The sequence below is a fragment of the Corythoichthys intestinalis genome, chromosome 2, assembly GCF_030265065.1.
Source record: "Corythoichthys intestinalis isolate RoL2023-P3 chromosome 2, ASM3026506v1, whole genome shotgun sequence".
Taxonomy (NCBI): domain Eukaryota; kingdom Metazoa; phylum Chordata; class Actinopteri; order Syngnathiformes; family Syngnathidae; genus Corythoichthys; species Corythoichthys intestinalis.
The window spans coordinates 58511761-58539529 of NC_080396.1; the positions used below are offsets into that span (position 1 = coordinate 58511761).

A 27769-nucleotide genomic window follows, 5' to 3' on the forward strand; every position below is an offset into this window, starting at 1 on the left:
CCACATATTTTCAGCCAATCGTTGAGATGACTGCGATCTAATTGGGCGACATATGTTCAACCCATTTTCGACGTGTCAACACTACCGTAAACCATCGTCTACTGTTGCGCTGATTCTACTCATTTACGGTACATTTGTTGGCGACGGAAACTCGCACAATAAGCATGACATATCTCCTAAAATCAGGAAGGTACAAGAAACAAATCCTAAAATAGCCGTATACGAAGATGAAAAATGGATACGCGCGGGGAAACCATAAAGTGAGCAGACCGATGGACTTGGTCAGAACTGTTTTGGTGACTGGTGGTTCTGGATTTATGTGAGTCACATAACTTTGGTGACGCCAATGCGAAATTGTGCATATTTATATGTGTATTTTATTGTTTGCCGTATGTTATTTGTTATTCTGTCCAAATAGTGGGTCTCACCTTGTGTGTTCCCTGGTGCAAAGGCATCCCGAATGGAAAATTTATAACTTGGATAACGTAAGCATTCATTATTAAATATTAAATTGCTGTATGTCTTTATGTATCTAGTATGTATAAATCCTGGGCCAAGATTGTGTTTGAAATTTGACTTTTTTTCCTAGTTGGATTACTGCTGCAGCCCAAGGAGTCTGGAGAGCATTGAAAACAGAGCAAATTACACTTTTATCAAGGTAATGGTTGCGTTTGGTTTTTTTTCTGTTGTTCTTTTCGGGAAACTTAAATTTCTATGATTGTTATGCATTTGTGAAACAGGGGGATATCTGTAACTCCCAGCTGGTCAACCACATCTTCAACACAGAAAATATTGATGTGGTCTTTCACTTGGCTGCCAAAACCCACGTTGGTGAGTGGTAGTTAGTAGTGATGTTACGCTCGAAGTAGACGCTCGAGACAAGTGTCGAGCGCTCGCGGCAACAAGTATTCCGATACATTGTACTGATGTCTCGCTTCATTCAGTGGAAAAACACCTGGCCGCGGAAGCAAAGCGTTGTGATGTCACACGCGTGTCGGCCGTGACCGTGGACGTGTCACTCAGGTAGCGAGGGGTCGAGTCAGTCAATTTGGTTCAGTCAAACTCACAATGCTTATAAAAAGGGGATATATCCCTCAAAATGTTTTGGGTTGTGAGGAGAGCTTTTGCGCGCATTACGTCATATTGAGAACGAGGGAGAGTAAAGTGAAATTAGATCAGATTACACATTAGATTAATTTGCAAATGCACATAGTATAGGCATTCATTGACACACTATACACTGATTTATATAATACGCACACACACACGCGCACCCCCCCCACAAGTTACTTTTTGTGTCTGTCAGTTAGTCAGTTTTTGTGTTTGTTTTTGTGTCTGTCTGTCAGTTTTTGTGTTTGTTTGTCTATCTGCCAGTTTGTATATTTGTTCGTGCCACGTGAGAATATTCTCAAAAGCTGGAGAGGTCATTAGCAAAAACAGGAACCGGCTGAAACCAAATGCTGCTGAGATGATTTTGTTTTTAAAGAAAAATGTGTGAAACACCCAAATCCCCATCCCAGTGTCACTAGCATTCTATACACCTACCATCAAGAGTTCCCTATTCGACAAGCATTTCCGTTTTTCATTTAAAAGTAACAAAACAGCTTTTTTTTTTTTTTTTTTGTTATTATTATTATTATTATTAATTAATCTGGGGAAGAATAAAGAATAAATTTCATGCTAGGGGTCGAACCCACTACTGCTTGCACACTAGGCAAAGTATGTAACCACCATACGACCCACATATTTAGTTGCTCAGATGACACTTGGTTATAGGAAAGTTCAGTATATTTTTTTTTTTCCAACAGGTGTCATCAAACTGAATTGTGTCAAATGTTTCGTAGCACTGAACCATTTCAACACATTTGCTTCTGGGATACAGAAAGCAGTGGTGAAGCAGTGTCATGACTCACCACACCGATTCATGGCAAATGCTTCATAACACTTAACCATTTCGACACATTGCTTGATATTGATTCACTGCTTCAGAAAGCTTCGGTTTCTCCATCACTAGTAGTTAGGCTTTGGTCAGCCACAACACTATTTACTGTGAAATTATCTTTGAAACAATCTTTTGCTCCAGATTCATCATTCAAAAGCCCATCTACATTCCAGCATGTAAACACTGAGGGAACCAGAGTTTTGCTGGCGGCTGCTAGCCAGACCTGCCATCAGCTTCACCGCTTCATCTATGCTAGCACCGATGAAGTGTACGGATCTAGTCTGGATGAGGTTGGTGGATGTATTTGTCATTAGTTTTTCGTTGAGGAAACATTTGATCATTTACGAAGATATAAAAAGTCAATACAGCCCTGTTTGAAAGTAAATCTGTTATTTGAACATGAAGACTTTGTTTTATTCTGTTTTGCAGGTGTTTGATGAAAACTGTCCTATGAGGCCTTCCAACCCATATGCTGCCTCAAAGGCAGCTGCAGAGTGCCTGGTTAAGTTGTACTGGGACAAATATAAGGTAAATTAAAAACGTTGGGGCGCAGGTGGCTGAGTGTGTCGTTCTTTGATCGAAAGATTGGGTGCTCGAATTTGGCTCCCGCTGCTCACCTCTACAACAGCGAATAACCAAGAAATGGCATCATGGCGACAACTCAAGTTGCTGAGGTTGTGGACAATGTACCGTATAACATTATTCCCAAACTCTCGTATTTAGTGCACAACCATTAATAAAACAAATACACATCTTAGAAGTTTTACAGTGTACTACAGTGATTTCACTGGCATTAAATGCATCGTTGGGAAATGTAATACCTACTGCAATTTTCCTTTAAATTTAAGACATTTTAAGGACCCGCAGGAAACCTGGTGAAGCAGAAATTGGACAAAATGTTATTTGATGGTATTGTTTGCCCTCTTCAGCTTCCTATCATCATCACCAGGAGTAACAACATCTATGGTCCACAGCAATACACTGAGAAGGTACAGATTTAGTCCATTGACGGTAGGACGGCAGCTTATGAGTATTTTAAATTAATTTCTATAACTGACTTACTATTAGTAGGGAAAGGTACTAAAGTATTTTTAAATACTTATTTTAAACTAATCCTAAGCCATCTTCACATATTTTTTTTGACTTTCCATCTCTGCTCCGTAGTCAATGTTTTTGTTTAGTTGGAATGTCTGACTGTCAAAGCTGAATCAAACCACAGATATTGAAAGACATCTGTATTCACAGGTTATCCCCAAGTTTATCACCCTTTTGCAAAAGAACAAGAAATGGTAGGTGCTATATTTTCAAAAGTTAAATTGAGGATTGACTATGTGCTTGCCTCCTCTCTGGCTCAGTACCATTCAGGGAACCATCCCCAAATCTCGCAATTTCCTGTTCATCGATGATGCAGTCAATGCTTTCCTCCTGCTTTTGGAAAAAGGAACTGTGGGAGAAGTTTACAACATGGGGTCAAACTGTGAGATCGGCATAGTGCCACTAGCCAGGGAACTCATAAAGATGGTAGGTTGGCACAGACAGCACATCTTGCCTATAATATGCGCCTTAGTTTAAGTGTGTCATTTATAGGTACAGAACGTGCCAGATGATGAGCTGAACGTCTGGCTTGAGTTTGTGCCTGACAGGTAACACCATATTTTCTCGTTTGTTCATTTGTTTATTCATATTCAGTCGCAGAGCAATTGTGGTTAGTGAAAAAAAACAGTTTACATGCCATAGGCAATCTTACAAAGTGCAGTAAAGGCACTCTTTGTTGCTCTGTAGACCAAAGGTCGACATCCGTTACCCCATCAACAGTGAGAAGCTGCAGATGTTGGGCTGGAAGGCCGAGGTTTCCTGGAGTGATGGCATCAAACAGACTGGTACAACAGACACTCAAGAGACAAGACACATATCAGCTCAAGTATTTCAGTGCATCATGTTTTCTTTTTCATCTTGTTTCTTTTCCAGTCAAATGGTATCAGGACCACACAGACTTTTGGTCAGACACATCAGATGGCCCAAAAACAATTGAAAGTGGGTTTGAAACTGCTTTCTAAATATGTAGGTTATTTAAATATATTGCCTTTACTGTAGCATTATTGGGCCAACAAGCAGTTGACCAAAGCATCTTGAAGTAAACTTGAATGTACTTTTTCCCAGGGGGACACAGACATGTAGTCTTATTTTTGTATCGACTTCATCTACTTTTACTTGTTTCCCCCAAAGCAAACAATGTATATTGAAAGTGCCATGTAAATAGTTAAGTTTAAAGAAACATTGTGGTTTAGTAATTTCCACTGGAGGGGTACATGCAGTAAAATTTAAATGTAGATCAAAAAAAAAAAAACAGTTTAAAGTATGGCATGATATAATTTGAAGTTTCTCAACCTTTGAATTCTTTTGTAGATTTTTTTTTTTTTTTTTTAAACTTTGCAATGGTACAGTTCATTACATTAGGGCTTGTCCCTGCATTGTAGTTTTGAGAAAATAGTTTTTGCAGTTTTTTAACTTGAGCAGAGGTTAAACAATTTTTTTTATGGTTTTGTGGAGCACAAAAACTTTGTGCTCCACCTCTTTAGGAGGATCAATGTTATTCAATGATGAGTTGCTTGCTAATGTTGAGATAAAAGGACTTCCCAAAGGGATGCTCAAGACTGTTGCTCTTGACATTGTTGTGAAGAAAACTTTAAAGTGTTTTTTAATGTACATCTTGGGTTCAGCATTACAATGATAGGTTGCTTCATTTCATTTTCTCAAACTCAAAATACTAGTTTAATGGGTGATTGTTTTCACGTTAGTTTGCTAATGCTAAATATAATGTATTTAGTTGTGCATGCGTTAAGAGTACAGTACAATTACGTAAACTACTAGGTATTCTCTATGGGGTTCAGGTCAGGAGAGTTGGCAGGCCAATTGAGCACAGTAATGCCATGGTAATGCCATGGTCGGTAAACCATTTACCAGTGGTTTTGGCAGTGTGAGCAGGTGCCAGGTCGTGCTGAAAAATAAAATCTTCATCTCCATAAAGCTTTTCAGCAGATGGAAGATGAAGTGCTCCAAAATCTCCTAGCTGCATTGACCCTGCCCTTGATAAAACACAGTAGACCAACACCAGCAGCTGACATTGCACCCCAGACCATCACTGACTGTGGGTACTTGACTCTGAACTTCAGGCATTTTTGGTATTTCCTTCTCCCCAGTCTTCCTCCGAATGACATGCATAATTTGCTTTAATCTGAAAAAAGTACTTTGGACCACTGAGCAACAGTCCAGTGCTGCTTCTCTGTAGCCCAAGTCAGGCGCTTCTTCCGCTGTTTCAGGTTCAAAAGTGGCTTGACCTGGGGAATGCGGCACCTGTAGCCCATTACCAGTAAGCGCGTGTGCACGGTGGCTCTGGATGTTTCTACTCCAGACCCAGTCCACTGTTTCTGCAGGTCCCCCAAGGTCTGGTATCGGCCCTTCTCCACAATCTTTCTCAGGGTGCGGTCACCTCTTCTGGTTGTGCAGCATTTACTGCCACACTTTTTCCTTCCCACAGAGATGCCTTGATACAGCACTCTGGGAACAGCCCATTCGCTCAGAAATTTCTTTCTGTGTATTAGCCTCTTGCTTGAGGGTGTCAATGATGGCATTCTGGACAGCAGTCAGGTCGGCAGTCTTGCCCATGATTGCGGTTTTGAGTAATGAACCAGGCTGGAGTTTTTAAAAGCTTCAGAAATCTTTCGCAGGGGTTTTGAGTTAATTCGTTGATTCAGATGATTAGGTTAGTAGCTTCTTTAGAGTACCTTTTCATGATATGCCATTTTTTTTAAGATAGGGATTTTGTTTTTGCCAAAATCATCAATATTAAAACAATAAAAGGCTTGAACTACTCCAGTTGTGTGTAATGAATCTAAAATATATGAAAGTCTAATGTTTATCAGTATATTACAGAAAATAATAAACTTTATCAGAATATGCTATTTTTTTGAGAAGGACCAGTATACCTGCAACTCAAAATTTAACCACTTGAGTGATGGGTTCTCTCAAGCCCCTAAAGACAAGTAACAGAGGCAGGATAATTTTGCAAATCCAAACTTTTAATTGTGGTAAAATCACAATGGATGCACAATATTATTTTTCCTTAATGTAGTGCTCCTCTTCGTGCACAACTGCTAAACTAATACATAAAGCAAATACTAACTAGCAGGCTGGTGGCCCCGTGTGTCAACGCTGAACTGTCTGGCCAGTCAATGACTACGTCAGGCTTTGTGCACTTGGGAGTATAATATACATCTTTGAAATCGCCTTATGAAATCAAACCGAAAAGGGCTTGTCGCCATGTCACCTCAATCTGCCAGATTGCCTTTGACAAACAACGTAAAGGAGCATTCAACTTACATTTCCAAATTTGGAATACAACAGGCTACGCATCTTAACATGCGCCACCTATGTGACCCCATTGCATTCTGGACCACGGAGGCAGAAGAGCTACACATGGCAAACTAGTGTAGCCAAATCAAATCCACATCTTTTGCTCATTTCCTGACTGGCCGGACGCTCAGCAAAGAGCGCATGAGCACACTGTGCCTGAAAATATGCCGATCACAACAACATAGCAATAGAACCACAGTTACTTCTGTGTTATAGACTTTAAACATCCCCACTTGGTAGACAATCACACGAAGGGTATTAACAGGAAGGAAAAGTGTCAAAACATATGAACAACCAAAAAAAAAAAAAAAAAAAAAAAAACCTGACTTGGAGCGAATCTGGACATGTTTGTACTGCATGTTTGTTTTTTCTTTTTCTATTTTTTTCTACAAAATGGTTTTTGATTCTTACAATTTAATCCAAACCTTGGCATATTCGGTAGAATAGTCTCAAATTATGATTTGTTTTTTTTGGGGGGAGCCAATTGGAAATGGCTGCAAATGGTGTATTATTATCATCATCATGATTGGGATCGGCACCTGTTGTATAAACAGGTTGGTGGATCTGATACTGAGTCCAATGAGACTTTCAAGGTAATCGGTTTCTCTCCGTACGTCATATTGGCTGGAAAGCCGCTAACTGCAGATGCTGTGTGAGGTCGAATTGTTTGGTAAAAGTGTGCCACGACAGCTCATGACGTATTTAGAGAAACTCCATTACGCCGTTATTAAAAAGCTCACACTACCCCAGAAAAATATAAATTTTCACTCATACCAATGACATTCAACATTCATGTGCCAGTGTTTTTGTTCACTGTCTTTTGGTCAAGTCACTTGTTTAAACATTTGCACTAGGCTTATAAAAATAAATATTTCTCAAAAATGTTTGATAAATTACACAAACTAGCAAACTCGAGAACTTTGGGTGCAAACAGCTGGATCTTGCCGTTGCTCTGAACTACGACGCAAGCCGATCCCCGCGTACAACTGGAACGCCCCTTTACTCACACACACAAACACACGCACACGCATTGTTTATATCACTACAGAGGAGTCGTTTTTGGCAAGTACAAACACTCACTCGTGTGTACCTCTTGCGAGGCGTTAGAGGACCCGTGCTACAGAAGACATTTTAAGTACTTTTTGTAAAAACTAGAATTTTCAGTCTGACTACAAACAAAAGGCCTGTTGGCCGCAGCAAAGGGAGCATAGCACCATTAAATTGTTCCACTACACCACACCTCTCAGTCTTAAGAGTCTGATAAGTTATCGCAGAAGCGCTTAATTGTCTGCCATGGCGGTATGATCCGTACAACCAACTTCTTGGTAACACATTAGGAAGTGTAACCAATATCACTTTTATTAGGACTAGCAGTCTTGAATTTAAGGCATCGGAAGGTAAAATGACTTACTATGGAGGCTATGCGTGACGTACCGTGCTTGACCACCAAATGGCAACGACAGACCCAGAAAACGCAGAAAAACCCACAGCTGTGCTAGACACTGTGCAATTAGAGCTAAATGCTAAAATCAGCAGGCTAACCTGTTCGTTATAAACGTTAGGTTGCAGGTTTTGACATTTACAAGCAGCTTACGTGATCTACAAGGTATAACTGTGTGTGAGAACAACTAATACACGCCGTATGGAAGAATTTCAAGGCACCGAGCACGTCAGAGTTAATGACAGCAAAGTGCATGCAAACCACAAAAAGGAGTAAATTGGGAGTGGGTGTTTATGTCACAGACAACCTTGCAGGAAAATAGAAGGAGAATTAAGTTGTCGACCGATTGTCATTTGCAACCCCACTGTGTGCTAGGCGTCAAGAGTGCATCACTCACATCTCATGACAGCTTGAGATGCCTGCACACAACACAGTTGGGGTCAAAATGCTTCTCTGTAATTTCCCTTGCAACTTACAACCACGTAAAAAAAATTTTAAAAATAAAAACTATGGCAGAATCAGTCTGTAAACCTCACTGCAAGACTTAGTTATTATAGGGACAACAAGATTGACTGGGATTTTTTATGATGTTTGTAAACTGTCACAGTGAACCTAAACTATATGCTGCTTTAAGGGGCTTTTTACTACAACGACTGACCTCCAAACAAAGTAACTGAACAATACCTCCTAGTGTAACACTGCCCCCCCCCCCCAAAAAAGTGAAAAGACAGAAGAAGAAGAAAAAAAAACAGCATAACTTAAAAACCTGCTATAGATTTGCAAGTCTAAATTGCTTGACCAAAAAAACACAACAACACTTGCATATGTCCTATTGTCTTAGCCCACAAAGCCAGTAGGCAATTTCAAGAAATCTATCTGAATCAAATTGTCCACTGGACTCGGCTCTCAAGATGTCGAGTCCAGCATAGCGTGACCAAGCATTATTTTCACTTGACAACTTTCAACTATTTACATGTTATCTACATGTTAATTTAAGATCTCCATGTACATAAAATTAATTCACACCCTGATTTTTGACCTTGCACTTGTCTGAATGAAAGGTTTATTAAACATCGCCTGGTTCCACAGCAGGGCCCTGTGCAAATGTAGCAAGTCCTCATTTTGCTGCATTGCAGGCTACTCATAATATGAATGTGGCCCATTACAATGATCATTGTCATGTTTTTAGAAACCAATTGAGCCGAACTCAAACCTTCAAAAAATAAACAACAGCATTCCCCAGTTTGTCTTAGTCCCCTAGACGCTTCTGCTGCCCTGCTGGGAAACACTTAGGCCCGATGTATGCATTCATCCTGACCGCGACTAATCCAAAAACACTCAAAGAAGTACTGGAATGATTTTTTTTCTTTTTTTAAAGAGAAAACTCTTCATGTGACTCTCCAGGATAGAGTGAGCAGGGAATTTTGGATCTCTGAGTCTTTAGTTGTGTTTCCCCTTGAAGGACGCTTTTGACCAAAAAGGGCTTCAAAGGTTTTTGGGTGGAGTCACGTTCCCAAGAGCATACTGACCAAAAGTGGCGCAACAGATACAGGGCACTGATAGACACAATTTTATAATACAGCGGAAGTAAGGTAACTATTTCATTTAAAACAAATGACATCCTAAAGGTTTGATGTACTTAAGTTTAGCCGCTGCACTCCTAAATCCGATCCTCCCCTTAGTGTCATTGGCCCAGTTACTGAAATACCAGCTTTTGACGACCATGCGAGGAATTTCTTGACTCCAAGCTCAAAGCAGAGCTGCAGAATTCATGTCTGATTTCTAGAAGCAAGAAGCCCACTATAAGAGGGATGATGCTATTAGAAACCGGAATAGATACTGAGGAATCACGTTTGAGTTTCCTCATAGCAGCTTCACATAGTTTAGTTTTGTTTAGTTTTGTTTGCCAAGGTTTGATTTAGTTCAAGTCTAGCTTGTTTCCTTCCAAAGAGAAATCAAGATAACAAACCCATACATGACATAAAAATAAATGTTATTTACAGAAATTAACGCCAATGCTCAAATTCTTGAAGGCACAGTACAGAAACAAATGATCTGACTTTGCTGTTATTTTTGCCAAGTAAAGCACAAGTCCTATGATTCTGTTTGCTAACATTTCGAATGATGGACAACGATGCTTGCAAGCATTTAATTTCAATCCCGGGATTTCCTAAGTGTCCTCAGACATCTAAGATACCTGTATATCTGCACTTCAATTAAAAGAAATTGTTAAAAAAAATAAGAGCTAAAGTCATGGCCTCTCTCAACGACTGAGGCCTAAGCCAGTTCCTATGTTTGAATTTGTTTCATGTCTCAGTGCTGTGTTTTTTTACTCTTACGGTGGACATGCATTAAACACATAGACACATGGGAGGGGAGAAGCTCACAGTGAGCCCGCAGAACAAAACATAATGAATCAAAGATTCAAAAATGAAAAGTGATACAAAGTATGCAATCGACAACAGGAAATGCAAAATAACAAAATTGGAAGAATCCATTCGCCATGTAGTCCGTTGTGAGATTTTACTATAAAATAAAATTCGAGTTCACTGTCCAGGGATTTTGTGGGGGTGTTGTATAATGAGTATATTTATATAGCATGCACATAGGTTCTAAATGTTGACTACAGCGGCAGATGGGGTGAAGACAACAGAGCTGAGAAAGGAAGAAAGCTGAGTGGGGAGGGGACAAAATATGTGTGAGCGAGAGGAAGGGAAAGAGAAAAAAAATGAATACTCTAGTTGCCCCACCAGTCAACTTGAGAGTGTGAGTAGTTGCCGCCGTAGCCATCGCTAGTGTAGAAGGTACCAAAGCCACCTGCAGGAAAGATGAGGCAATGTTGATGCTTTTCTGGCAAGAATGAAACAACAAAAATTACAACCAAAATCATAGCCGTACCTCCTGCAAAGCCACGGGCTCCTCCGTGTCCCGCTTGGTTTCGAACACCGCGCCCCCCAAAGCCTCCGGCATTCCCTCCAGCAGCCGTCTGACGATAGTCACGTGCTCCAAAACCACCCGCAAACCTGCCAAATCCATCAAAACACAAACAATTCAAGCTCAGCGTGAATCAATTTCTTTTGGACCGCCCGCAACAGTTTCAAACTGTGTGTTTGTGGACCTTTTGGAGCGTCCACGATTGCTGCTCTTATGCTGGTGCTCATAAGCCAAGCTCTCAAGCCATGAAGGAACTTCCTGTTTCGCTTCAACCAAAATGTCAAGCAAGTCTTTAGTGATGTTCCCATTCTTGTCGTTGAAGAACGATGTGGCCAATCCTGGTGGTAAGTATACCGTATTTGTAAAGTTGTGGGTCAGGTCATTTTTTAAAACCATGTTCAATCCACTTAGTTCCACAAGCAAGACAGTCTTACCCAGGTTTCCTACTCGTCCTGTGCGTCCGATACGGTGGACATACTCCTCGATGTCACTAGGCAGGTCAAAGTTAATAACGTGTTTCACGTTGGAGATGTCAAGGCCACGAGCAGCAACCTGAGGGTTAGCGACAAACTTTTAGAACTTGCACCTAGGGTTGCTGCAATGCATTTATCTGAATGTGCGTTTTACTGACAGCTGTGGCCACCAGGATGGGGCATTTTCCAGATCTGAACTGGTTTAGGGCCTCCTCTCGGTCCCTCTGGGAGCGGTCCCCGTGGATGCTGGTGCAGGCGTAGCCTTCTCGGTACAGGAAGTCCTCCAGGGCGTCGGCTCCTTTTTTGGTTTCCACAAAAACCAGAGTCAACGAGTCCTTGCCTAGTTGACGAATGGAGAAGCGACAATGGAAAATTAAGAATTCCAAGTGAGACTCAAACCAACAATTTTTTTTGCCAACTTTGTTCATATGACTGCTCGTGTTGGCGATGACAAATGAAAAACATGCATTTCATGACGTATGGATAAAAAGCTTAAATAGATTTTTAAAAAATATATTGTAAATCATAACTATGATTACTGATTAAAAACATGTTGTACAGATGACTTTAACCATAAAGACTGCTGGCATGTTCGACTTTACATCAGACTCATGCCAGGACGCACAGAACCGATGAGATACCACAATAAGATGAGTATCGCAGGCACGGAGGCAAACTTGTCATTAAAAAAAAAATAAACATGGATGCGAGAATCTCTGGTCAAGAGCTTACCAGGCTTCTCCATGTTCTCTCCAGCATTGTCCTGCACTTCGCTGGGGATGACTTGGGATAAAACCACACCAAATCATCAAGACCAACCACTACACTTGCCCTCTAACCAGTACAGGAACTATGCTGGATGTGTGTGTTTGCGTGCCTGTGTTTATGTGGAACTTGGCCACAGAGACAGAAGTCTGATGATATGCTCCAATCTTACCTGTGGCACTAAGTAGGTCTAGGAGAAAAGACCTCTTGTCGCTCTCTTCCACCCAAACCACCTTTTGAGTGATGTTCTCTGAGGTGGAGCCCACTCGGCCCACTGCCAGGAAGATATAGTCATCCAGAAAATCCCTGGCCAGAATCTGCAGTGGAAAGCGAGAGTTAAATGTTTAGCTCAAGCGAAATCCATTCAACCTGAAAAAGAGCACACAGGACAAAAATTAATGGACTCACCTGTATTTCTTTGGGAAAGGTTGCACTGAACATCATGGTCTGCCGGGTGCCTTTTGGAGGCATTGTGTCTTGTTCAACGATGCGCCGTATCTGAGGCTCAAAGCCCATGTCTAGCATCCTATCTGCTTCATCCAGGACAAGGTATCTACGAAAAAAGCAGACACTCTGCTGTAACTAGAAATGCGATTCGATTCTTAAGTGGATTATCATATGACTACAAGGGATGTCCCAATCGCATATTTTCTTACCCGAGTGACCTGAAGATTTTGGCAGTGCCATTGTACTGCTGAATGATTTTGTTACTTTTTTAGCCCCATTTTAGGCCTGAATGATATTGGGGAAAAAAACATTATTGCGATTTTGGGGGTGGGTTGCGATATTATATTGCGAGATAAAAACTAGAAGAATTTTCACCAGATAACTTGAATAGCTCTCTTTGGGATAGGCCTAAACCATATTGGAAAAAATTAACATTGCGATATACAGGATATTGTCAAGGCTCCACACATTTTGCTCTGGTTGCACTGGTGCGCCACACTTTTTTCTGAAGGTGCACCAGCGCAAAATATAGGCACTCCCACATTTTTCATGGCATCACCTTCAACGCCATACTATTAATCACTCTCCATAAGCCATATGAGTGAGTCCACTCAAATCCACTCATGCTTTGACGCTCACGCTGCCGAGAACAGACTCTCAACGATGATTAATACATTTGTGCCTTTGATCGTAGAGCTATGAGGCTTCGCTGGCGAAATCAAGGCTTTCAAACCTTTCAATCATCATTAACTTTAAGTACCAAACGCAGGCTGCACTGCTTAGGAGGATGGAGGGTGAGAGGCTGTATGAGCATGAAGCAAAAAAATATATATATATATATATTTTTTTTTTTTTTTAATTAACCCTTTAAGGTCTGGGCCTATTTTGTCTGATTTTGCATGCCTTTGAAGTTGCCTTTATATTTCAAAGAAAGAATTGTTTAAGATGGCCTGGTTTGGTCCCTTTTTTTGTGACACCTTGAACTTCATGTCCAAACTGTTGTTTCCTTCACTGACCAATTATAAATCATCATTTTGGGCCCAAAAAGACCAAAAATTCCAAAATCGTTTTGTCAAAATTTTTAATATTGATGTCCAATTGACAACCAAACATGCGTAACGAACCGTTTTGAAACTTTGTAATACAATTTCAACATGTTAGGATGAACATTCAACCAAAAAAATTTTAGAATAAATAGTCTTATATTTGACAATTCAACATAAACAACAGGTATAGCCATAGGCGTTTTTTGCCTTTATATATGCTCTAGTCAAAACAGGTTATATACAGCAGACCGAACAGTGAAAAAATATATACCATCCAACACAAAAAGTGTTTAGAGGCCATCTCTTTATGAGTTTAGGTATTGCAGCCCATCACCTGATGAAAACTATGTACACACAATCAAGCTTCTTGAACACACATGTATATACACAAATTGAGAAGACTGATTGTGGGGAAAAAAATATATATATATATAACATTGGGGAAAAAAGTATTTTCAAAAATATTTACAATAAACAAGTTTAAAAAAAAATTTCAGGCATGCCACTCCGAAAAGCAGTTTCGTCCTGGAATCAGACACAGGGCGACATCACACAGCCCACACTTCCATGGGGTGTTAGTCCTCTTTCCACCCTTCCATTTTCATTTCACTTTACTTTCATTGTCACTATAAATGTACATGAAAAAAAGTCAGTATTTATGAAAATAATAAAGTATAAAATAAAAATATATACAGCAATAAATAATAATGGAAATCTATATGTATGACAATAGAAAGAATACCATAGCTGAATATGTGCTACATCCCTAATCTTCATATAGAAAGAAGAACACCACAATTATAAATTCCTGCCTTGGATACACACAGTGCACGTATGACTTTGATCTGATATGCACATTTTATTATTATATACACAAACACACACTTATATTGCATCAAAATTAACTGTCTTGCAATATCAAAAGAAACTTTCAAAAGAAACTTTTTCAGCATTAAAAAAAAAAAGTGAGTTTGCTTACCTCTGCTCGTCGATGGCGTCACCCACGTGTTCAAATCTGTCACTATCTTCACTCGAGGACTCTTCCGAAGAAGACGATGATGACGAATTTGGACCATCCTCTTCCTCAAGTTGATCAAAAAGCACAATTGCTTGCGCTAAATTTAGTTTTCCGTTCATTCTCAAAGTCACACAAAGTCGCTGCTCGATCCAAACGGCCGTCGCTCGCCACCTCACTGCTTCCGAACACTCCTCTCTCTCGTTCGGTGGAACCTCGCACGGCAGTTATATTTATAAAAAAAACGCATTTTGTGCCTCCACTGTGACTTCGAAAGGGTTCGTTTGATTTGTTTTTTTTCATGGAGCTTCCGTTTTGAAAAAGGACAAGAAATGATGGAAATATAGACATACACAAATGATCCATGCAGCGTTTTAATGTTTTTTTGAGAGGATAATAAAACTATAAAACTTAAATGACACTATCTCACGTTTTAGTTGGTCGATTGACTTCAAATACTAACGAGAGTAAACCGCAACTTCCGCACTTTAAAACGAGACCAACCAACGGCATGTGGGTGACGTAATTTAAACGTGAGGGCGCTTCAAAGACGACGTGCGCTGAGGACGCGCCGGCGCGTCCTTCGACTCTCAAGGGTTACAAACCTGATCCTTTTCACCCGATTCTGATCCTCTGAAAAATGGTGTGATCGGATCAGGACACCCCTAATGTTTACCTTCTGAATTTTATATTGAGCTAGAGATAGTCAGTAGATTTTCTGTGACTTTGTGCAGACAGTCTCTGTGACTGGCAAATAACTACTTTTAAGTTGGGAGTCTGCCTTGTGCCGAAAGTCAGACTATTTTAAAACGTTTTAGGAAAGTTGTTTCACACTATACAAAATGACCACATTTATATAGTGTTTATTAATTTGTCTAATTCTTTAAAATACAACGTTTTCCATCTGTGGCACTTCAAGACCTTTTAATGACTAGATCATACCTAAATTGTACAAACAATAACAGGCCTTTAATTGTACAAAAACATTTTAACATTTTAAGCATCTGCAGACGCCCAACGATAAAATTAATATAATTTCTGGAAAGCAAGTTTGAAACAAAATACTATTTGAATTTGACTCGTGATATTTGGCAATAGTTGGCACATTTGAATAGAAATATGCTTCCATTCATGTTCATACTAAAGCTCATAACTTGACCAATTTATAGAGCTTGAAGAGACCTCAAACTTCTCCTCCATGCTCTGAAATGTGATTTTTAAGTTTTGTGGCACAATACTACTGTAAATTCCCATCATGCACAACCTGTCATTGTGGTAAGCCTAGAACTAGGACAGGTTTACCCATTTGGCCAAGTTTTGCAAATGTTACCCAGATGTCCTGGCGGTTTGTGTCGGAAAATACCACAGCCAACAGAGACTTGTGATATGAGCTCTCATCAGCAACTACTTGCATAGACCAGTTTTTCCATTTTAGTCATGCAACCCCTCTTCTTGCCAACCACAAACTTTCAAGTAACTGATCCCTGGTGGAGCTGGAAAAAAGGTATCCATTTCAGTAAAGATCTTACTTGCAGTAATCAAGCCCAATTTTGCCCCTCTCCATCATGTCGACCAGTCTTCCAGGCGTGGCCACCAGTAGGTGGCACCCTCTCTCCAGATCTCGGATCTGCTGGCCAATGTCTGCTCCACCATACACAACACAGGGACGCACTCTGGATCGGTAGGAAAACTAGAAAACAGAATGAAGAATGAAAAAAAATTAAGGACAAACATTAATATTTTTTTTTACATTAAATTATATGCAAACTTACCTTTCTGGCTTCATCATATATCTGCAGTGCTAGTTCTCGAGTAGGCGCTAGGACGAGCGAAATAGGGTACTGCTTACGACGGCCATATTTTCCATTGTCCTGCGCAACAATTACCATATAGTAAACAAATAAGCATAATATCATTGGGGAAAAATATGTACATCGGTCCCGTAAATAGCAGATGTGTGATATTTGGCAACTGAGTGATTGGCAGAGTTGGATCTAATGTAATCGTGAGTAATGCAAATACACCCCCAAAGTATTGGAACTGTCAGGAGTCAATTTCCTTTATTTTTTGCTACAAACTGAAAACAGTTGGGTTTGACATCAAAAGGAGTAGCAGACAAAATGTATGCTCCATTAGATTTAAGTCTGGACATTGAAATGGCCATGCTAAAACCATTAACATTTTCCCCGACAAACTATCACTTGTTTTCCCACCAATGTTGTTGAATTGTTCAGTTTCCATCCTTTTACACAAATTCTACCCTGACCTTTTCATTATGCGATACAATTTGTACTTTTATCTGCCAACAGTAGACTTTGGTATATTCTAGAGCTGAAACGAATACTCGAGCAACTCGAGTTCGTAAACTGATCCGAGTAATTTTATTCACCTAGAGGAATCGTTTAATTTTGCCAGCTCTAAGCATCACATTTTGCTCGGACTACTCTTAATGCGGGACAACGCGCTGACGTTACGTGCGTAGAGGGAGAAGCAGTTAAAAAAAAAAAAAAAAAAAAACTTACCGCAGCCGACAGCCGCTACAAACTACCCCGACGTTGCTAAAAACTACGCCCGCATGATGTGTGATGTGGTAGCAGGTAGTGTCCGATGTGTCTCATAGATATCGCATGCATTTAGGACTAGATGCGAAATGACAGACTCGGCCGCATCTGGGCATCGTTAGTAAACAGCCGCCATCTTAAAGCAGTAGACTTCTCATCGCTAATAAATATAACGTTACTGTCGCTCGCTCCCGTAACGTTAGCCCTTCGGAGGGCTAGGTTTCTACTGATTATGACCACTGTCGATGCGTGGCTAACGCGTCTTACATACAGGCTTTATTTAATCTGTAAAAACACAGCGCTGTTTAGTGATGAGGGTGTAAAATTAAAACATAATAAAGCTAACTGTCAGTTTTAGCTCAGTAGTCATTGCTGAATAAAACACCAAGTAGCACTGGTCCTTAATGTGCTCCAATACAGCAGGTATTATACATTTATTATGAACACTGCAAAAACTCAAAATCCTATCACTACTTACAGTTTAGACTAACTTAAAACTTAACTAGAACTTAAAAATAGCTTGACACAAATGGAAATTACATTGAAACACGTGGGAAAAACACGTAGCTTTCAAGTGATGTGTGTTATCAAGTGTAATTACATTTTTAGGTAAGAAATATGTTGTTTTTTTAATAAGATCTAGAAGGTTTTTTTTAGTGAAAGGAGTGATTTTTTTTCTCGTCACATCCGAGATGCAATTGTTGGCTGTGTCCAACAATGTACATCAAAAATAAAGACATTGATTGACTGAAAATGGTTCAATATTGGATTAAATGTCATTTTTTCTCATATATATTTATAATTGCTCTTTACCTAAAGAAAATAATGTTTTATCCTATTACTCGATTAATCGATAGAATTTTCAGTCGATTACTCGATTACTAAAATATTCGATAGCTGCAGCCCTAGTATTCACTTAGAATTTGTTGATGTTATCTAAAAAAAAAAAAAGAAATTGTTTGTGTTTTGTGACAATTTCCTTGTTCAATATGCTGATGAGTGTGCAAAGGTTTGTGCAATGGCTTTGTTTGATTTTCCACCTCACCTTTTTTATAAAAAAATAAATAAATAACCCTTGTAATTTACATGCAATTTAAATTTCTCATTGGGAAAAAATGTACAGTATTCACAAAAGCAAAATAGAAATCTGAAAACAGGCCGAGACATTCAGCAGTTTGCAAGAACAATTAAATAAAATACACAGTCAAATTTCAATACTTGTGCCAACATTAACAATGGGGGAATTTAACATTTTTGTCTACTGTAAAAAATGGAATCTGGCCTTTTTAAGGGGCTCACATATGAAATGAATATTTCACACCTGCCCAGAGGCTTTAGCTGCATTAACAGCATCTCCTGGTCCCTCAGCATAGATTTGGCTAAGAATTGGCAGCAGGAATGCAGCAGTCTTCCCGGAACCTAAGCACAAAACATGGCAAAATGAGCAGTTTTGTTCTTATTATGCATAGTACAGTATGTCCCACCTGTCTGTGCACAGGCCATGAGGTCTCTCTTCGACTTGACAATTGGAATGGCATATTTCTGGACAGGGGTTGGTCGAGTGTAGCGGCTGAGCGCAATGTTGCCCATTATAATCTCACCCATGTCTATGTCCTGGAACTACAAGGCAGGACATGCATGTGGAGTGGTCACACATACTTGCAAAAAGAACATCAGGTTTTAATAAACGTGACAGACAGTCCGTTCTGACTTACACTTTCAATGTGATGAGGGCAGTTCTGTCCAGTTGCCTCAACAGGAATGTCATCGTATTTCTCAAAATTAATCCCGGTGTTGCTGCTGGAGAACAATTCACTAGAAAGCAGAAGAAATACCAGTTAAACACTGTTAGTGGAAAATTGTCCATGGATATTTAAAGCCATAGCCAACACCTGGTATAAATGACCTTTATGTGATATACGGTTGCATAGTGTTTAAGATTGCAATTCGCACATTTCTAGGCCATGTTTAAACTAAAATGGCTCAAAACAAAAACACAATAGTGGTGTTATTGTTACCATATTTCTGGATTAACGTGATGGGTTTGTGTAAGTCTATCTGCGTGCACAGATCTGCGTCAGACCTGCGCTCTCAATGAAGACCCGATTTACGACCCTCCGCCGTAGCCTGACGTGCACTTCCAGAATTTTGTGAATTCGTGTCACGTCAACGCATGGCGGAAATGGACTTTGATTGGTCCACTCCGACTGTTGCTTCCGGTTCAGCGCGAAATCACTGCGGTTGTCAAACATGATTTTGCTACACGCCAAGCCGACGAGAGCACGAAGCAACGAAAAGCAAATACGACAACTTCTACAATGTCTCGTCAAGACATTATGAAGACTGCCAAATGACAAGCAATTCGTGGGAGATGATTGCTGAAAATACGAGGCTGGATGTCAGCCAGCGATTGAATAAAAAAAAATGAAAGAACCACCAAGACAAGGATGTGTGTGTTCGGAATCGAGTGGCCACACAAAGGTGACCCAGTCGGCCGAAAACTGCCAGCTTTTTATCACTGTCATATTTTTGGTTGGTGCACTTCATCCTTTATTGTGTACATATGTTTGCTGTGAGTCTGACTTATTCACACGTCACACTTCAAGTATATGAAGAATAAAGCACAGGTTTGGTGTCAAAAGAGTTGTTTTGATGTTTAATTTTCAACAGACAGTTCACACTCGATACATGATCACTGATTTGCCCCTTTCCCACTGAAACTAGTGGGTCAACGGGCGTTTTTTTCCAAGCCGATGCAACCCACTAGCAATTGTCATTTGGCACCTTTCCCCGTTGACAAAAAAAAAAAAAAGCAGTGACCCTACTTCTGACGCAGAGACAAAAAAGCCAGCCTGGAGAATGTTCTCTGGTCAGATGAGACAAAAGTAGAACTTTTTGGGAAAATGCATCAAAATAGTTTAAATGGGGGGGGGGGCATTCAAAGAAAAGAACACTGTCCCCTCAGTCAAGTATGGCGGAGGTTCACTGATATTTTGGGGTTACATTGCTACCTCCGGCACTGGACTGTTTGACCGTGTGCATAGCATTATGAAGTCTGAAGACTACCAACAAATTTTGCAGCATAATGTAGGGCCCAGTGTGAGAAAGCTGGGTCTCCCTGAGAGGTCATGAGTCTTCCAGCAGGAGAATGACCCAAAACACTTCAAAAAGCAATAGAAAATGGTTTGAGAGAAAGCACTGAAGACTTCTAAAGTGGCCAGCAATGAGTCCAGACCTGAATCCCATAGAACACCTGTGGATAGATCTGAAAATGGCAGTCTGGAGAAGGCACCCTTTAAATCTCAGAGACCTGGAGCAGTTGGCCGAAGAAGACTGGTCTAAAATTCCAGCAGAGCATTTTAAGAATCTCTCTGATGGATATCGGAAGCGGTTGTTTGCAGTTATTTTGTCTAAAGGTTGCGCTACCAAGTATTAGGCTGAGGGTGCCAATACTTTTGTCCGGCCCATTTTTGGAGTTTTGTGTGAAATGATAAGGATTTTTTTTTTTTTTTTCATTCTCTTTTGTGTTTTTTCATTGCAAGCAAAATAAATGAAGATATTACTACCATAGCATTTGTAATTGCAATCATTTTCTGGGAGAAATTGATCATTATCTGACAGAATTGCAGCGGTGCCAATACTTTTGGCCAGCACTGTATGCAGTCGTGCTAACATAATCATTTCAAATGTCGATGAGGAATAAGTGGCATGGAAAATGGATGGATGGATGGATGGATGCAGTATGTGCACGCGTCTCCCGGTATTGGAATTTTGTGGAAACTGAGTTGAAATGGCTCTTTGAGTTGTAAAGTTTGCAGCTAGTTCCTGGAATTAACAACTGATTAGACATTTAGTGTTTGATGCTGATGGTGGTTCCATTCACACTGACAAATGTCATTCAAGTCACCAAACTATGCAGCTGTTGTACTGGATATCACGAGAGTGCAAATGTTTGGGCTAGCCTTTGCATAAGCCAGGACTTTGCTTCTCATCTGAAACCAGTAATTCATCATACTTACTGCTCAAGTCTTTCATTGAGTGGAGTTGGTTTAGACCAGTCTCCATCATTGCTGGCTTCCTCTACCCAACGGCTGTTTCCACCTACACCACTACTGTATCCACCATGGTCAAACCTAATCAAAAACAAACATACAAAAATGTGTCGAAAAAATGAACATCTGCAACTTTAAGGATGTTCTAAGTACGAGGGGTTGCAAAAGCGTGTTTTAATAACCATTTATCTACGTTTGCTCTCCCCTGTATAAAATCAAATACAGTGGTAGGAGATGAATTTGTTTCCAAACCAAACTTGACAGGTTACTAGATTTTCATACGCAAATTTTTTTATTTATATATTTTCCCCATTTAAATTAACTGAAATACCATTCATCTGGGGCTGAAAATCAAAACCAATTATTCAAAGTATATATTTGATTTTATTAATGGAGATTAATGACTGCAGTATGAGAGTTTGCATCCACGTTTGGCAGACGTGGGCATCAAGCCCCAGCACCCCTTACACAAAGCCAAGCGGCATGGATGTTTGCATAAAGATGGTGTTAATAAATCATTTTTGCCAACTAAAAATTTAGTTTCTGTCCTAGTACCATTTGCTGGTGCAACACTACTAGCACAGATCATTTGGTGATTTTCACAAAGCCTCACTATACATAAAACTAAAAGGGGGAAACTTTAGTTTTATCTCACCGTCCACGATTTGCATTGCTTCTGTCATTGAAGAAAGCAGACTTTCCTCTGTTGTTTCCGAAGCTGCTGTAGGCGTCTTTGGCAGTGTTCCAACCACCAGCATCTTAGGTCATACAACACCAGAAGAAAAGGGCATCAACCAACCACATGAATGTCAGAGGTTTTTTTTATTTTTTTAACAAGCATTCAAAAGGGATCACCACCTTTGTTGTCGTACAAGCCAAAACCCATTGGCTGAGCAGGGTTGATAGGATTGAAGGATGCACCTCTGTTGCCACGATAGCCACCTCCACCCATGCCCCCTCGGCCCCGCTCCATGCGAGGCGGCCCACGGTTGTAAGCATTCCCGCCAGTCATGCGGTTGTCATGGTAGCCATTGACAAAGTTGCTGCGGCTCCCATCCCAACCAACTAGAGCGAAAACAATCGCAAACTGATGACAAGAAAGACGAATATTTCAAACTTCTGAGAGAAGACAACTTACAGGCGGCAGCAGGTGCAATGGTGTAACCTGCCCTGGCAGCAAACACATTTCCTCCTAGAACAAGACGACAGCATTTCACCAGTGGTTCAATCTGTTGTACATTAAACTCAAAGGGGAAAAAAAAGTTGAACTGTGGACAATTTGTAAAAATACGGTTAGGTGTGAACTGAATGCAGCAAGTTAGCATTCCAAGATGTAGCATTTCGAGTCATGTGGGCCTCTATGATTCATAGAAAGTGTCTTTTTGGAAGAAGCACTAAATAGATGCTCCTCACCATTTTTAGGGCCATCTTTGTTCCGTAAATGTGGAGGAATGTATCTTCCTGCAGACACGAGAGAGACATCAGCCTCATTCTAATAATCAGTAAGTAGGGCAGGTACATACAATCAAAACCTAAAAACATCCTTAATGCAACAAATTGTGGTGGCAATCTGCAAAATTCATAGTGCCCGTTTATGGCCCCATGTAGCTGCCACTGTGTCTCCAAGGCATCACTTGCTTCATCAGCTGGGTTTTTGATTACCAGGTACTTTTACAGACTAAACACATTGAATAAATAGAAAAAGCACTTACTGTTGGTGCCACCACCTTGTCCGTCTGCCACATTCAAGTCTAGGACAGCAAGCTGAGGATGTAAACACAAAGAATCAAGTTTTAGCATAGATTTTAATGAAACTAATTATGCAGTGTTAACCACCAGAGTGCATTTCTGTTTTAAAGAAATTCCATATCTCACAATTATATGAACTTGTGAAAATTATGCAGGCCAACATCTCCCCCCATTTTCTGTTGTATTATTTTTTTTCAACTGTTTCTATACAATTTTTGGTCAAATCAGCTATCACGTTTTCCCCTCTATGCTTTAGCTTTCATGCAATGGGTATTTTTTTAACCTTCTCAAATTAGTGGTATTTTATATATATTATTAATCTATTTTCACCCAATACTGTTTAACTTTTCAATCCTTTGCATAATTATATACAACTTTCTTACTCTTTGTCAACATTAGCTTGTCATAGTTGACTGATTTTCATAAATTGGAGAACTTTGGCAACTATGCAGTGCAGCACATCTTAATTTGCCCCTATTGTTGGTCTCCTGTGTCTGCAGCTAAAACATGGCATAAAATATGTGATCCCCCGCGTGAAATGTCTCCCCTCATGGGAGTGCCCACACGTCACTCGTACAACTTTTTCTTACCAACGGATACGGAAACAACTTTCTTGTAAATCTTGTACTGTGACTATGTATTATTTTACTCTGCTTGAACTAATAAATGCCATACATTTGTGATTCTCATTTGGATATGGTTGTGAAAACTTGTAGACTAATACATTTCTGTTCAAAGATGGTTATATGGCCCCGTCCACGATTTATTACTAAAATACAGTACAAGTATTTTGTGTAATTTATTTATTTAAAACTGATTTTACAGTCGTAAATCCATTACTGTAATGCGTCCATGTACACATTTTATGTTTTCACCTCAATAAAGCGTTATAAATAAGCGCTCCCGTCAGGGGAGACATTTCACGCGGGGGGACATTTTTCGGCACAACACCGGCACTCCACTTCACTATACTAGTCCTTCTCAAAAAAATTAGCATATAGTGATACAGTTCATTATTTTCTGTAATGTACTGATAAACAGACTTTCATTTATTTTAGATTTATTACATACAACTGAAGTAGTTCAAGCCTTTTATTGTGTTGATATTGATGATTTTGGCAAAAAAGTAAAAAAAAAAAAAAAAAAATCCCCATTTAAAAAAAATTTGCATATGGCTGAAAAAGCAGTTTCTGTTCTTGCACTCCTCTTTAAAAGAAACTGCTGTATTTTAAGCCAAAAGAATTGTGTTTGATAGAACAATATGTCTATATGCTGCCATAGCATATTCATTGTGCATTAAGCCCCCGAACTATTTTTAATTTGCCCGTTTTACCCTGAAAACCCCCGTTTACAGACGTCGCACAACCGCTTGTTTCAACCCAGCCATAAAACAAAGGTAATTAATTACATGTATTATTCAAAATGTCTGTCATTTTTAGCTTAGAATCAATAATTGATGTCTAATATTTCGTTAAAAAAAAAAACGACTTAAAAAAAGTATTTACTCATATTTACATAACTATCGCTTATTGTATTTTTTTTTTTGTTTCTGTCGCATTTTTCTGATATGTTAGATGATAAATAATCGATCCAAACAAAGAAAAATGTGGAAAAAAAAAAACGTGTAAAAATGTAAATATATGAAAAACAAATTCTCGACCACTCCTTGATGTCTGCGATTTCTGCATCGCGAGTCGCGACCCTTGTTATATTACCATGTTTCACCCATAAAATTCCCCAAAAATCCAGCTGTGGCCATTCACAGCTGTGTCTTGACACTCAGTGATACACGCTACGTGGAGTTTTTGGATCGAAACAAGGTAAGAACGCGATAATATCTCGTTAAAGTCATGGCGTCTGTAATTCTGCTCTCGCGTGCTCTCGCCTCCAGATAGGGTTTTGCTGTTTAATTTTTAATTTTTTTCTTTTTATTTTTTTCAAAAATGCCCTCCTGTTCAAAATTTTTCTTCCCCCAGAAAATTGAGATTTTAAGTTTTCCAACGATGTATCACGCCTGCATATCGGACAATTTTGAAATTTGGCCAAATTGGGGGTCTCAGAGCGGAACTTCAAGTCACCTGAGTGTTTTCCGCCATATCATGAAAAGGTACTCTAAAGAAGTTACTAGCCTAAACATTTGAATCAACAAATTAACTCAAAACCCCTGCGAAAGATTCCTGAGGCCTTTAAAAACTCCCAGCCTGGTTCATTACCCAAAACCGCAATCATGGGCAAGACTGCCGACCTGACTGCTGTCCAGAAGGCCATCATTGACACCCTCAAGCAAGAGGCTAAGACACAGAAAGACATTTCAAAGCGAATAGGCTGTTCCCACAGAGCTGTATCAAGGAACCTCAGTGGGAAGTCTGTGGGAATGAAAAAGTGTGGCAGGAAAAGCTGCACAATCAGCAGAGGGGACCGCTCCCTGAGAAAGATTGTGGAGAAGGGCCGATTCCAGACCTTGGGGTTGGGGCACCTGCAGAAACCTGGAGTAGAAACATCCAAAGCCACCGTGCACAGGCGTTTGCTGAAAATGGCAGAAGCACCTGACCTGGGCTACAAAGAAGCACTGGACTGTTGCTCAGTGGTCCAAAGTACTTTTTTCAAAAAAAAAAAAAAAAAAACTTTGCATGCCATTTGGAAATCAAGGTGCCAGAGTTTGGAGGAATACTGGGGAGAAGGAAATGCCAAAATGCCTGAAGTCTCGTACCCACAGTCAGTGATGGTTTGAGGTGCCATGTCAGCTGCTGGTGTTGGTCTACTGGGTTTTATCAAGGACATGGTGAATGCAGCTAGCTATCAGGAGATTTTGGAGCACTTCATGCTTCCATCTGCTGAAAAGCTTTATGGAGATGAAGATGTCTTTTTTCAGCACGACCTGGCACCTGCTCACAGTGCCAAAACCACTGGTAAATGGTTTACTGATCATGGCATTACTGTGCTCAATTGGCCTGCCAACTCTCCTGACCTGAACCCAATAGAGAATCTGTGGGATATTGTGAAGAGGAAGTTGAGAGACACCAGGCCCAACTTTGTGGATGAGCTTAAGGCCGCAATCGAAGCATCCTGGGCCTCCATAACACCTCAGCAGTGCCACAGGCTGATTGCCTCCATGCCACGCCGCATTGAAGCAGTCATTTCTGCAAAAGGATTCCCGACAAATTATTCAGTGCATAGCTGATATAATTGAAGGTTGACTCTTTTTTTATTAAAAACACTTTTTTGTATTGGTCGGATGAAATATGCAAATTTTTTGAGATAGGGATTTTTGTTTTTCCTTGACTTTTTTGCCAAAATCATCTATATTAAAACAATAAAAGGCTTGAACTACTTCAGTTGTGTGTAATGAATCTAAAATATATGAAAGTCTAATGTTTATCAGTACATTACAGAAAATAATGAACTTTATCACAATATGCTAATCTTTTGAGGAGGACCAGTAGTGTGCAATGATGTGATGTTCATATATCCACAAGTTAAGGGCTTTACATCTTCAAATATTTTGAAAAGATTACAATCTAAGTATTTTAGTTGTGATATTTTTGCACTGCATGTTTAAAACAGCTATATTGTTACTAAAGTGAAACTGCGCATTTGCTATTGAAGACATAGTTTAGATTGAAGTCACTCATTTTATGTTTCTCTTGATTGCCGCGCACAAGTCTGAGCAAAAGATTCAGTGCGTGGGTTTAAACGCCGCATTAATAATCGAATTTTCTTGCACTGCAACGTAGAGCAAATGGGTTGAATAAATTCGTCTCTTAATTTCATTTGGCAGTATCAGAACTAACGTTAAAAAATTATTGATTTAGCTGCTTAACCAGTCACAGTCGGATGCCTTTTCCTACGCCGCTAGTGACGCAGAACAATTAATCGTTTTCTGAAAAAAAACATTGAAAAACGTGTATGATTTTCCACTGAGCGTGTCGTACTGTCAATTGCAGGATTTATTGAGCGTGCCAACTCCACAGGCTCAAGCTTTAGCGCACCTCCATTTTATTTTTTGTCGAGCTGCAAGACAAACGCAGTCAAGAGAATAGCGGATGGGTATGTTTCATGTGCTCACCTGGTAGCCCGACGGAGGCCACCGTTATTTGACAAGCAGATTTCTGCACCAAGAAACATTTTGAGAGTACAGTTTCTCCTCACTGAACTACGTGATTGGGAAAAACACATTCGTGTGGATGTTGAACACGACTAGTGAATTCGAAGAATTTCGAGAAATACTAAAATCAAGATAGCCACTCGGTGGGCTTCGTCACGCAAGTAAACGGACAGAAGCGCACCCAAAGCTAGCACGATAGCATCTTGCTAGCGATGGTTAGCCGGCGAGCTAACACCATTCTAATACTTTTCCCCCTGCATGACGCCATAAGCAACAACAACAAACGAGCTTCTTACCTGTTGTTCTAGACCATGGACATTCTCGACGGACACATGACTCATCACTAGGGAATATGGAGGAAAAATGTTGACGTTGAGAAAAAGACCTCTTTGTTTGCCGGGGTTCGATGTAACGTTATCGCCCCTTTGTCGCGTGCCTCGCCGCGACAAAAGAGAGATTCGGCAGGTTTCGAAGAATAGCCGACACTTTGCAGGAAGCACGAAATAGTTTGCTTAAAAATCCACGGCGTTGGCAACCAAGGTGCTACTTGATGCAAAGCCAGCTGATGTCGATTTGTTCTACAGCTGGGAATGAAGATGTGTTAAGAAAGCACGCGTGAACAAAATAGAAAAAAAAAAACATCCGGTGACGGTGGAAAAATAAAGGGAAAATAAAAGTATTGTATAACGTACAAAAAGCTATGGAGTTGAAGTCAAAATGATATTTTCAAATATTTAAAATGTGTTTATCGAGAATAATATGCGTTTATCTTGTAAAAAAAATATATATATATATTAAAGTTATCCGGATATAAGTGGGTCTCACG

The 27769-nt window shown here is 39.9% G+C and overlaps 2 protein-coding genes across 5 annotated transcripts; one reads left to right on the forward strand and one right to left on the reverse strand.

Annotated features, from left to right (window-relative positions):
* Nucleotides 1–97: 97 nt before the first annotated feature.
* Nucleotides 98–10529, forward strand: LOC130906183 (dTDP-D-glucose 4,6-dehydratase-like). Its single transcript, XM_057820211.1, has 12 exons — nucleotides 98–319; nucleotides 419–485; nucleotides 590–658; nucleotides 741–831; nucleotides 2084–2232; nucleotides 2372–2470; nucleotides 2872–2931; nucleotides 3188–3231; nucleotides 3298–3463; nucleotides 3530–3585; nucleotides 3725–3822; nucleotides 3911–10529. Exons 1-12 carry the CDS (start codon nucleotides 228–230, stop codon nucleotides 3997–3999), a joined length of 1080 nt encoding a protein of 359 aa, XP_057676194.1. The 5' UTR covers nucleotides 98–227; the 3' UTR covers nucleotides 4000–10529.
* LOC130906173 (ATP-dependent RNA helicase DDX3X-like) lies at nucleotides 6001–27567 on the reverse strand. Of its 4 annotated transcripts, XM_057820165.1 has the most exons (21): nucleotides 27240–27567; nucleotides 22802–22853; nucleotides 22503–22550; nucleotides 22228–22281; nucleotides 21948–22154; nucleotides 21745–21847; nucleotides 21057–21170; nucleotides 18753–18852; nucleotides 18522–18657; nucleotides 18359–18456; nucleotides 16249–16347; nucleotides 16006–16166; nucleotides 12377–12521; nucleotides 12141–12285; nucleotides 11936–11986; nucleotides 11362–11543; nucleotides 11165–11282; nucleotides 10915–11068; nucleotides 10695–10819; nucleotides 10547–10613; nucleotides 6001–10468 (listed from the first exon to the last, which is right to left on the reverse strand). In XM_057820165.1, the coding sequence occupies exons 1-21, from the start codon at nucleotides 27282–27284 to the stop codon at nucleotides 10420–10422; spliced, it is 2253 nt and encodes a 750-aa protein (XP_057676148.1). In that variant the 5' UTR covers nucleotides 27285–27567; the 3' UTR covers nucleotides 6001–10419. The 4 variants fall into 4 exon arrangements, with proteins under 4 accessions (XP_057676148.1, XP_057676157.1, XP_057676168.1 ...); XM_057820174.1 differs by lacking the exon at nucleotides 22503–22550; XM_057820185.1 differs by lacking the exon at nucleotides 11936–11986 and having other exon boundaries at nucleotides 27240–27566.
* Nucleotides 27568–27769: the final 202 nt, after the last annotated feature.